Source organism: Manis javanica, chromosome 4 (genome assembly GCF_040802235.1).
Source record: "Manis javanica isolate MJ-LG chromosome 4, MJ_LKY, whole genome shotgun sequence".
Taxonomy (NCBI): domain Eukaryota; kingdom Metazoa; phylum Chordata; class Mammalia; order Pholidota; family Manidae; genus Manis; species Manis javanica.
In genome coordinates, this window is record NC_133159.1 from 50285673 (window position 1) to 50298790 (window position 13118).

The 13118-nt window shown below is 34.0% G+C and overlaps 1 protein-coding gene across 8 annotated transcripts in view; it reads left to right on the top strand.

The window, feature by feature from the left end:
- Nucleotides 1-13118, top strand: part of PATJ (PATJ crumbs cell polarity complex component) — a 395870-nt gene that overhangs the window by 34584 nt on the left and 348168 nt on the right. For all 8 annotated transcript variants that reach the window (XM_073234040.1, XM_073234044.1, XM_073234045.1 and 5 more), the window contains 5 exons: nucleotides 1577-1795; nucleotides 3598-3697; nucleotides 6039-6130; nucleotides 7460-7601; nucleotides 10441-10584. In XM_073234040.1, coding sequence (XP_073090141.1) covers nucleotides 1577-1795; nucleotides 3598-3697; nucleotides 6039-6130; nucleotides 7460-7601; nucleotides 10441-10584 — 697 coding nt within the window. The remainder of the gene's footprint in view (nucleotides 1-1576; nucleotides 1796-3597; nucleotides 3698-6038; nucleotides 6131-7459; nucleotides 7602-10440; nucleotides 10585-13118) is intronic.

Consider the following 13118-nt stretch of genomic DNA (forward strand, 5'->3'; position numbering starts at 1 on the left):
CTTTTTGAATTTCAGTTTTCTCATTTTAAAGTTATCCTCTGAATGAGGTGATATATGAAAAGTGATTTTCAACTTATAAAGTGCCCTGCAGATGTAATTTTTCATAACCAGCTGTTTATATTTTGGTGTCTTCAGTACATTGCACTAAAGATAAATAAAGAGAATTCAAAATTTTTAATGAAACAAGCTTAGTGAAAATGCAGATGGATTAGCTGTTTCAAAAATTTCACAAATGAAGATAGAATGGAAATGATAAACATTTTGAACTGATGTGCTTTTTGATAAACTGTTTTAAACTTTTCTGTGTATGAAGTAAATATACACATAAAATATATTGTCTGTGTCACTTTAAGTAATCAATAATCACTAATGTACATATCACCCAGTTTAAGAAATACACATAAATAACAAAAATAATGATAGTAATAATCACCTATGTGCATATCACCAGCTGACAAAATAGAACATTACAAATCGTTTCTCTAAACTTATCCAGAACTATGACTTTAAATGCCTCCTATTTGCTAATGATGTCCACATTTAAATATGTAGTCTGGCTGTCCTCCTGAACTCCAGATTTGTATATCCAGCTCCACATCAGATATTTTTATTTACGTGTCTAACAGGGCATCTTAGCCTGAACATCTGTAAAATCAAACTCCTGGTTTCTGCTTCTACCCATCCATTCTTCTGTAGTTTTCTTTATCCCATTTCATAACAACTCTGTCTTTCCAGTTGCTTAGGCTAAAAAGTTGGAGTTCTGAAAACTTTTTTTCCCCTCACACCCCATTTAGAAGCTATCAGCGTGGCCTGTTGACAGTTCATTAATAATATATCTAGAATCTCACTTCTTAATACCCCAACTGCTCACTTACTCCAAGCTATTATCTCTTTCTAGATTATTGCTTTAACTTTGTAACTGGTATCTCTGCTTCAATTGTTTCCTCTCCTATAGTCTATGTTTAGTGCAGAAGCTTGAGTGATTTTGTTAAAAATAAGTCAGGTGATGTCATTTCTCTGTTCCAGACCCTCCAGTGACTTCCTGTCCTGCTTGCTCAGAGCAAATGCTGTACACTGTTGACCCTCTGTTTATGCTCCCAACTCTTTGACCACTTTCCTCTTTACTTATTCTCTTCCAGGCACACTGACATCTTGCTGTTCCTTAAATGTGCCACTGATCTAGTTGGCTTTAGAGTTCCTAGCTTTATGCTGGAGGCTTCTGATTTGGTCTCCTTTCCTTCTGAGGCCCTGGGCCTCTTCCTTGCATACATGGCCATTAATACCCTGGCTCTTGGCTATTATTATGCATGAAGTCATACCTTCAAGCAAATGCCCATTTTAGAATTTTGGTTACTCTTCTCCCTCTCAACACCCCCTTCCCCTCCAAAACTGCCATCTCTTTTTGTTTTACTCTGTCGCAAATTTAGCTCTTCATTACAATATATTTGAACCAGCATTTATAGGTGATGTCTTTGTCAGCCGTTTTTCCAGAATTGAAAGAATAATGAATTATTATTAATTAATGAGGTTAGATCAATTGGTTTCTCAAGTAATTTTTTTGTTCCTTCAATTAAAGGATGGAAGACTCCACACAGGGGATCATATCTTGCAGATTGGTGGCACAAATGTGCAGGGAATGACCAGTGAGCAAGTTGCACAAGTGCTGAGGAACTGTGGGAATTCAGTCAGGATGCTCATTGCAAGAGACCCAGTTGGTGAAATTTCTGTAACTCCTCCCACCCCTATAGCCTTCCCTGTTGCCCTGCCTGCTGTAGACAACAGGAGCTCTAGTTCTGTGAGTATACAAATTATTCTTGAATTTTAAATACTGGGTATGATACACTGCAAGATTAGAAATGCCTTCAACTTGAAATGCCACATTGGTGTGAATAGTATCTCAGTGCTCACTACTGTGCAGAGGAGAATCCAATTTGGACACATTAGACAAGTATGAGTTTCTTTTTTTTTTGTTTCTCATGGTTAAGTCATCCAACCTCCCTGAGCCTCACTGTTTATCTGTAAATTGGAGAATAATAACACTTTTCCATTTCTATTTCATTAGATTGGTGAGGAGACATCCAGATGGCAGAGGGAAACTGGAAATATGGGCTAATGTATAAATGTTATCACTGATAGGAATAGACAAGCCAAAGGGAATAGATGATAATAATAATAATAATAATAATAATACTTATTATGATTAATAGAACAATCATTATAATTATACAGTAATCATTATTATTGTAAATCAAGCACCTGGAATTGTCCAGGTCATCTGAAATCCTCCTGGGAATTCTGCAAGCTAGGTATGATAGAATAGATGAGAAAACTGAAGTCCAAATGCCTTGTTAAAGGTCACAGAGTCAGTTGCAAAGCTGGGATTTGAATTCAGATCTTTCTGGTCCATTCTACATTCTTTCCAGCTATCTCACAGGCTCTGAATTAAGAGATTATAAGGCAAAAAAAAGAAATAATTTTTTAAAAGAGGGGCCAGGAGGAAGGGGAAAGAAAAGAGAAGTGGTCATGATGGGAAGGGGTGGAAGACCCATCATTCTTCATCTGAGTGGAAAGCTGTTTGCCTGTCCCTACTTATACCATATGAAAAGTCTGGGATATTAGAATTGTTCTTGTTTCCTTCTCCAAACTGTGGTTACCATCATTTTATTTTTCCATACGTTAGTCTAGTTGTGTGGAGCCTTCTACTAAGTAGTGAGGGTCCACTTTAGCTAAGTGATAAATGAGAATTTGATGCAATCAATAATTGCTAATGTTAATGTTTTGAATTGATAGGTGTTATGTTTTTAGACACCTGACTCTTTTACAGAAATATTTTAAGTTAGGGGACGAGTAATGAAAATAAGTATTAGGTCAGTGTTTTTTTCTCACTATAATTATTACAATAATTTGTTTTATTATTTGTTTCTAAATTTTTCTGTACAATTAGTTCTTTCAGACACAAGTTTATCCTGAGATTTTTTTTTCCTAAGTGGCTGTATTAGTTTTCTACTCTTGTGTAACAAATTACTGCAAATTAAGTGGCTTAAAACAATATGCTGTGTTAGTTCATAGTTCTATAGGTCAGAAGTTAGGGTCAGCTTGGCTGGGCTTTCTCTTTAGACTCTTACAGGGCTAAAATCAAGGTCTGGTTATGCTCTTAACATTTCCTGGCTTATTCAGTTTGTTGGCAGAATACAGTTCCTTGATGCTGTAGGATTGAGGTCTCTCTTCTTCTCCTGCTAATGACCTCTTCCAGTCCTCAAGGCCCCCTCTGTTCCTTCCACCTGATCCTTTCCATCTTCAAACCACAGTCCAGTCCTCGTACTTCGTCTTTCACTTCCTTTCTGCCACCAGCAGGAGAAAAACTCTGCTTTTGTAGGGCCTCTGATTAGATTAGTCTCTTCTGGATAATCTCCCTTTTGCCATGTGATGTAACATAAACACAGCAGTAGCACCAGGGGTCAAAAAAGTCATGGACACCATCTTAAAATTCTGCCTACCACAAGTGCTCAGGAAATACTTGACACACCATGTACAGCTGGACTGTGTACACATAATTACTAAACATTATATATAATTAAAATTATTTTTTCCTTTTAGGACAATTCTCTTTTTGAAACTTATGATGTTGAACTCATTAAAAAAGATGGACAGAGTCTTGGGATTAGAATTGTTGGCTATGTTGGAACTGCTCATACAGGTAAATGAATCATTTCTGTTTTATATTTGAAAATAATTGTAAAGGATGTTAAGGTTTCTAGACATAAAATTACATATCTGCAAATTTTAATTTAAACATTGAACAATAAAACCATGAATCTATAATAGCAACCAGTTACTTTTCAATGATTAGAGATAGTTTTATCTCAGTAGTTTTATAGTTGGCTTGATAGTAATTAACAAAAGAATTTAATTGTCCAACTCAGTGTATAACTTTAAATTGTACCTCCTCTTGTTTCTAAGATAGATATAATTTGAACATTGTGACTTAACATTTTATGACATTTTATTTGTGATAAACTAATTGCCTGTATTTCAGGTTGTGAGTGTCAAAAAAGTATTACTATTATGTTAATCATTGTAAAAATAAAATAAAACAAGTACTTTAATTAGAATTATTTTCCTTTCATGTAAAGGGATTTCAATGTAAGAAAACAATACATGGGCCAAGTATCTCTGAATAATACTCCCTTAACTCCTATTTGCAAAGCCTTGGTAACTTAACTTCAAGAGTTATCTATGATTGTAAGAGAATCATTAGCGTAAGGAAAAATAAACCCTTTTCACAAATATTTGCTAGTAATATGAAAATCCAGAGTTACAAAATGTTCTAGCTTTTAAAAAAATAGCAAGTTTAGAGAGTTAATTTTTTTTAAATTATTATTTTGCATGTTTACAGCAGGTGGAAAGATTAAGAGTGCTAATGTATTCAAAGTCCTGAATGAAATTCATGTCAGGCCACCTTGTGCTATTTTAGCCTAATGAAATAACTGTTTAAAACCTTTAGATTTCCTAAGTGCTACCTTTTTTAGGTTCAGAATTTAAATGTGTTCCAAAAGAGCTAAGTATGGACTGTATAATAATTTTGAAAAAATATTAGATCAAGTAGCTCTTAATATGCTGTCTGGTTAGAGAAATCATGACTTAGTTCCTAAACCTGTAGCTTACAAAGTTTCCACGGTGTTCTTGTAAACCTAACAACATATATGTAGAGTAAAATGAAAGTGAATAACTGATAGAAAATTTGATGTTTATGTTACTGAATATAGAAAAAAGTGATTTTACTTCTTTACCTTGAAAAGTTTTTGGGACTGGTTGGAGGGCAGTGGTGAATCCAAAACCTAGAACGCTTAAGACTCAGTATGCTTTTTAATGTGTAGTCTTTCAAAATAATTTTCACTTTATTCCATTCATTGGACTCTTAAGGCATTACTTTGCTTAGACTTTGAGGGTGTAGGAGAATGACCATAAGAAAAGTCTATTCAGGAAGAGAAACAGGTAAATAACTCAATTGTCCAAGGATAAATGAAGTGTATTTTAGCGAGATAGAGGCAAACTGTCATCATATGGCAGATGAAAGATTACATTTGACAGGGAAATGGAGAATTCACAGAGGCACTTTCTAGGCATGGAAAAGGAGAAGGATTTTGGTAGAAGGGGTAAGGTTGATAAGAATTAAAAATGAAATGAGAAAGGGGATAAAATGGAAATATTTGCTGTTTTGGTGGAATATTGAGCATCATGTGTCTGGACTTTTGTTAGTCAGATAGTAGTTGGAAGATTAAGTAAAGAAGTTTGGGGAAGATATGGAGTCCTGTAGTGTGATTCTATGAAATTTACATTTTATTATGCAGCATTAGGAATCTACTATTGTTTAAGTATTATAAGTTCATTTGAAATTTAAAAGTAAAAATACAAAGTCATCCAGAGCTATGGTTTTTCATTTTCCAATTTCCCTTTTAGTCCTTGCCCATACACATGGCATACTTTTGATACAGTTGATATTTTTATGTAAGTATTTGTTTCTGTTTAAATGTTTTACTTGGAGTATAATGATTATTTCATGTTGCTGATATTATTCTAGTTTTTTAAGACTGTATACTTTTCTGTGTTTGGGAAGCTTACATATGCAGTGAACTAAATATAAACAGGAAGCTGTTAAACAACTATTGTCATAGTGCTGGTGAAAGATGATGAAGGCTTAACCCAAGTTAGCAGTGAGAAGGGAGATAACCCAAGAGAAGAGGGTAAGACTTAAACCTGGGCTCTCCTGAATTCCAGCTTTTATTGGAATGTATTTCATCAATGTTCCATTACTGATTATTTTTCCAGAAGCAGTCATCAGGCAAGTCATTTCAAATTCAGGTCACTTGAGATGGTGACACTTTGAAATAATCCATCACTTTCTCTGCTTGTGTTCAAAATAGTATTTATCAAGCCTCCAGTCAACCCCTTTAGCTAATTAACCTCTTGATAGGAATTTTGCAATCAAGGCCTAATTAGAGCTTGCTTTCTTTTTCCATATGTCTCGTGCAACTTAGGGGAGGCTTCAGGGATTTATGTGAAAAGCATAATACCTGGCAGCGCCGCATACCACAATGGCCAAATTCAAGTGAATGACAAAATAGTTGCTGTAAGTAACTACCTCTGTTTTTAGAATTAAATCAAGTTGGAGAAGAAAGTTATCTTTATTATATAATATGTATGAGAAGGAAATGGCTTAATATAGGCTCATAATATTTTAAATTAAGTTTGCTAGTACAATGAAATCTCATTAATTTGGAATTCTTATGGTCTAAATTTGATTTCTTTTTTACTGGATGAAGAAAGGAGTGACTGTGTTGGGAGGAAAAAATAATATATACACATATATTTAATATACGTGCATATAGTTTATAGGTGTTCTAGCATTCTCCCAGAAAATACTGTTTAAGCACTTCTTTGTGTTCTTTAACTCACTCATTTTATATAAAATTAATAGGCTATTAACCAGCCCTTTTCATCTCTTCATGAAAGTAGTTTTTTTACTAACAGTAATTTTTGAGTGCATACAAATTGATATATTTTATATATTGGAGAACATAATAAATACTTTTGATCAGTTCAGATTAGTCTGTCCTCCATTTAATAGAAATTAGTTAAATTTTACAGTTTATTTGAATGCTATATTTGAAGCATATATACACATATGTTTAATTTAGTCATTTACATAGAAACAGGTGTTTGTGGGTGTAAATTGAATCTTTGTCCTTCGAGTCCATCTAAGGAAGCACATTTCATGACTTGTGGCTTTTATTTTACATTTTGGGCTTAGGAAATGTCTGTGGTTTGCAGAGTTGGGAAACCAGTGATAACAGTGGATGCTTGAGAAAATACTTATGGGGAAAGATAAAGTAATGGTTTGGGTAGCTTGAAAAAGATTGTGGGAGGAAGCCTGTTGATACTGATGGGCTTCACAAATGTAGGATTGGTGTTGACATAGATTAGCAAATACCCTTCTTGCACATCTCTTTTTCAGAACATTAGGAAACTTAATGGAGGGAGATCTGTGTGTTTACTCTGGAACATATCACATAGTGATATGATAGAGGGATGAGGTATTGGATGACCTCTTCAATTTTGATAATAGTGGCTTCTATTAATACACCTAAGAGCTGTGTCTAACAATTGGCTCTTATGGCACTTTGAATTTTCAGCAGCTTTAGAGATTGAAATTCTCTCTCAGACTGTCAAAATGTTTGGCTTAGGAATACAAGTTTGAATTTGCCTTTTAGTCTTTTGTTTCTTTGTTTTTCTCAGGAAGTTTGTCAGCATGATTTTACTACTAATTTTGCATCCTAACTCCAAAATAATTTCTTGGGTGTAATACAAGTTATTTTTGTAATAAAATGAACTGCCTCCTCAGAATTAAAAATAGAAACTAACAAGAAAGCTCTGTTTAGTGGATCTGTTAATGTTTTAGGTCGATGGTGTGAATATTCAGGGTTTTGCCAACCAGGATGTTGTTGAAGTATTACGGAGTGCCGGGCAAGTGGTGCGCCTAACTCTAGTTCGAAGGAAGACATCCTTATCTGCTTCTCCACTTGAACAGCCTCCAGACAGAGGTAATTAATTCTGCTGTCCCTTTCCCTGCATGTAGAAGAAAAGCTCGTTTATGGAAGTTACTCTGTGAGTCTGGGAAGAAAAACCTGCCCACCTTGTGTAATGCAGTGTTGGGAAAATGAATCAGCTCATTTGTGCACTGAGCAAAGTTTCCTTTGCCTAATATAATGTGCCAGTGCAAGTGTTAAAACATAAACCGTGGCATACATTTGGCTCTGAGAGCCTCTCTAAATTGAGATGGAAATCATTTTCTGAGAAAGCTTCCGAATTTCATTTATTACTTATATTTGAATAATAAATCTTTGACACCTTTTGTTCTAGGGGCTCTTGTTTGTCTAATGCTTTGACATTTTGCACACTTCAAGTCTCATATTACTTCTAATGATACATTTAATTCTAATGTCTCTTGATATACTTTTTAAAATGTAGTGGGAGAAAATAAAACATGGATTTCTGTCAATATTTTTATTTGTAAAATATTTGTTATTTTGATTATAAAATAGTAAATTTTCATTATGAAATGCTTAACTGTACACATGCCAATTTTTACTTATCAACATACAAATATATAGATCAACAAAATTTGTCAATCGTGGGAACACATATTCAATTTTAAATGAATGCCTAGTTATATAACTAGTGAATAAGAAATAATTCCATTAGAATTCGTTAAAAGATGAATGTATATTTTCCTGCTCCACCAAAGATGTAATAAGACTAGAAACCTTTGTTTTCAACTGATACTGATTTATATTTAAATTGAAACTTTTAAAGTTTTACTTGATAGTGGAAATTTTTGCTACTGAAAGATACCCTGTCAACTGCATTGTCTGTATGAAATTTAAAATTGCCTAAATAGTACAAATTGTACAAATGCCTTATTGACACTAAAAGGTTTATGTAAATATTTGTATCAATATAATGGTTTTTAATAGCTCTGATAGAGTCCTTGGCTTCACTTTAGTATATCAAATGAAGTATGTCATCTACAAATTAGCAATACTGGGCATGCCTACATTTTAAATTTGTGTTGGGACCAGTTTGGACTGGATGTCCATCCTATGTCATTCACTAGCACCTTTTGAAGAGCACTCTAGTGTAGCATTTATCACACTGTATCATGATCACCTGTGTCATGTGTGGCCATTATCATATAGGGGAGTGTTTATACCTTTGTTTCTCTACCCCATGTAACAAATCTTTGTGTGCCTTCCACATAGTCAGCACTTAAAGTCTGTTTGACTACAACAAACTGCACAGCTCTAGCTCTTGCACATCTTCTGCTGTTCTAAATCTTACCTTTTCTCCTCTAGACTCCTGCTGTTTGCATACCTTGTATACACTTATTTGTGTACCAATTTGTCTACTACTTATAGCACACAGTCACATCTGTGCTGCTTTGTACCCTAAACTCTGGTGTGTAACCCTTCTCCCCAGCTACACTAGCAGCTTCTGGTCACCATTTCTTTTGCTCCTGTGGGGCTGTGCTTTTAGTGTGTGTTAATGGATTAATGTTCTGAAGTATCTTCTGTGTGATTTAAAATCTCATGTTAAGAACATATGAACTTTTACCTGGTTATATTTTTCAACTATTCAATTATTATAAACACTTCAAAGCATAGAGAAAAATGAAACAGTGTAACAAATACCCATAAACACACCATTTAGATTCAACACTTAACATTTTGCCATATTTGCTTCATTAATTTTTTCTTGAACGGTTTTAAGAGTGAGTACAAGGCATGATATAGTTAGCCCTACATATTTCAGTCTATATCTTTAAAACTAAGGGTATTCTCTTACATAACTGCAGTATTGTTAGACTAAAGAAAATTAATAGTAATTCTCTAATGTCAAATATTCAACACATACTTAAATTTCCTGGTTGCCCTCAAATGGCTTTTGTGGCTTTTTTTCCCATTCCCCATCTCTCCTCACCCCCAATAAAAAACCACCCCCATAAAATCAAGATCAGGTCATACTTTGCACTTATTGCATGTATGTTTCTTAGGTTTTTTAATCTAGAAGAATTCTCTACCCCTGTTAATCATGACACAGACTTTTTGAAGGGATTTGTTGCTAGAATGCTACATTCTGAATTTGATTATTTCCTTTTGATGTCATTAACTTATTCTTTCCATCATATTTCCTGTGAACTAGAAGCTAGGTGTAAAGCCTTAAAACCAGATTAAATATTTTTGGTAAGAATACTTTTTAAGTCATTTGTGAGAATTTAAAAATAACCTAAAATATCCCTTGTTTATCCTTTCTTCACTTGCATGCTTGAGATTGAGAGCTTTGGCTATCCTATTACTTTACCTAAGTTCATTTTCGGTAAGAAAGTACTTTTGCACCTGGGGGAATTCTCTTTCTAATTCCCTTCCAATTCATAAGGTTACCTATGTAGAGGTGTTTGCTAGACATGATAATAATGCCACGCAAGAACCTAGGTGAGCCCAGAGCAATGGGACCAACTTATTCTGCATATCTAGCTCCCTACCCACCAAGGCAGCAAAAACATAAGACCCTAGTGGCCTTTTTCTTGTCCAAGGCATCTACTCCAGCTTTGCCATCAACTTTGCCTTGCTTTTCTCTTCCCATCGCCTAGTTCCTTATTCTTTTCGATATGACCAGCAAGCTTATTCTTTTTTTTTTCAGCAAGTTTATTCTTTAAGGAATTGAGTGTTTATCACACATGGCATTTTACATAAAAGTATTATATATGTAGGTTACTTGAGATATTTATAATGAGATTGTGAAATGAGAGAATAGGAATTGAATAAGCTCACTTAAATATGGTCTTCTGCTGCTAGTGATTCAAGTTAGCAATTCTTATTTTAGGAACTGTAGAACCACTGAACACACCAGCCCTCTTCCTAACTGGAGCAGTGGAAACGGAAACTAATTTGGATGGCGAAGATGAGGAAACTGAAGAAAGAATGGATAATTTAAAAAATGGCAACATACAAGCGTTAGAAAAATTGGGTAGGCATAAAGTATTCAATTCAAAGCAGTCAAAGTAATTGGACTTTCTCATTTGTTAACTATTTTCTCTCTTTATAGCTAATTTTAGAGGCATTTTAGAGATGTAAAATAGGATATTCTTAATATCAACATGGAAACTTATGGGAGTTGGGATCCAATCTTATTGTAACTTAATATTCAATTAATTTTGAATGCGTTTTTATTAGTATATGATGACTTTTAAAAAATCTTGTCAACATTTTTAGGTAGTGTATACTTCAGTTTGTATATTATTGCTATAGCTATAGATATATAGGTATCTGTATATATAACATTGTTTCCTTTTCACCAAAAAAATGAATAGTGTATGTACATTTTTATATATTTCATCAAATTACCAGGTTGCTATGTATTTATCCTGCAATTTTATTTTTAATTGATGTGCAGGTTTGTACTTCTACTTTGTACTTTGATACTTTGGCTACTATAGTTGACAATTCTGCAAGCATACTGAGTAACAATCTCACATAATTCTCTGTACAAGGGTGCTCAAGAAAGACTTACTAGCTGAATGATATGAGATACTTAACACAATTCATGATCCAGGGAAGTTTGGCTTTTGGCTTTGATTTTCTTGTCTTAGGAAACAATGGCCTGAAGGAAGGAGTAGCTCCTCATTCAGGTTAAAAAATGTCCTATGATTTGGAAATTTACCTTGTTCTTTTTGACCCAAGTAGGTTGCAGGTTAATCTTTGCTATTTAAATTCAAGTGAACTCAGATAAATTTTCAGTGAACTATCAGGTGAAAATCAAATACATACTAAAGTTAGAAATATTTTGTCTGCCCTTTTTGGATCGACCTCAGTACATTTTTTTTCTTCATGAGTATGTATCATTTCAACTTGAGAATAAGACCAAAATCTAACTACTGATCTATTTAATGTATTTTTGAATTTTGTTTTCTAATACTTCGTTGAGGATTTTTGCATCTATGTTCTTCAGGGATATTGGTCTGTAATTTACTTTTTTTTTGTGGTATCTTTGCCTGGTTTTGGCATTAGAATGATTCTAGCCTCTTAGAATGAGTTTGGAAGTATTCCCTCTTCTACTTTTTGGAAAACATTAAGGAGGATGGGTATCAGCTCTTCTTTAAATGTTTGATAAAATTCAGTCATGAAGTCATCTGGTTCAGGGGTTTTGTTCTTAAGTAGTTTTTTGATTACCAATTCAGTTTCATTGCTAGTAATTGGTCTGTTTAGATTTTCTGTTTCTTCCTTGGTCAGCCTTGGAAGGTTGTATTTTTCTAGAAAGTTGTCCATTTCTTCTATGTTATCCAGTTTGTTGGCATATAATTTTTCATAGATTTCTCTCATAATTCTTTGTATTTCTGTGGTATCTGTGGTGATTTTTCCTTTCTCATTTCTGATTTTGTTTATGTGTGTACACTTTTTTTTTTTATAACTCTGGCTAGAGTTTATCTGTTTTGTTACTTTCTCAAAGATCCAGCTCCTGGTTTCATTGTTTCTCTCTCCTGTTTTATTCTTCTCGATTTTATTTATTTCTGCTCTGATCTTTATTATGTCCCTCCTTCTTCTGACTCTTGGCCTCATTTTTGTTTTTCTTTTTCTAGTTACATAAACTGTGAGTTTAGACTGTTCACTTGGGATTGTTCTTCTTTCTTGAGATAAGCCTGTATTGTATATACTTTCTGTTTAGAACTGCCTTTGCTTCATCCCACAGGTTTTGGGCTGTTGAGTTTTTGTTTTCAGTTGTCTCCATATATTGCTTGATCTCTGTTTTTATTTGGTCATTTATCCATTGATTATTTAGGAGCATGCTGTTAAGCCTCCTTGTGTTTATGGGCTTTTTTGTTTTCTTTGCATAGTTTATTTCTAATTTCATAGCTTCGTGTCCTGAGATGCTAGTTGGCACAATTTCGATCTTTTTGAATTTACTGAGGCTTTTTTGTTGCCTAGTATGTGATCTATTCTGGAAAATGTTCCATGTACACTTGAGAAAATGTGTATACTGCTGTTTTTTGGGTGCAGTGTTCTGTAGATGTCTTTTAGGTCCATCTGTTCTAATGCATTGTTCAGTGTCTCTGTCTCCTTATTTTCTGTGTGGTTCATGTGTCTTTTGTAGTGAGTGGTGTGTTGAAGTTTCCAAAAATAAATATTGCATTCTGTTTCCCCCTCTAATTCTGTTAGTATTTGTTTCACATATTTAGGTGTTCCTATATTGAGTGGATAGATAATTTTAATGGTTATATCCTCTTGTTGGACTGACCCCTTTATCGTTATGTAATGTCCTTCTTTTCTGTTTTTACTTTCTTTGTTTTGAGGTCTATTTTGTCTAAGTACTGCTACTCCTGCTTTTTTCTCCCTATTATTTACATGAAATATCTTTTTCCATCCCTTTTTAGTCTGTGTGGGTTTGAAGTGAGTCTCCTTGGCAGCCTGTTGATAGGTCTTATGTTTTTTATCTATTCTGTAAGTCTATGCCTTTTGATTAGTGCATTCAGTCCATTCACATTTAGGAGGATTATCAGTAGATAT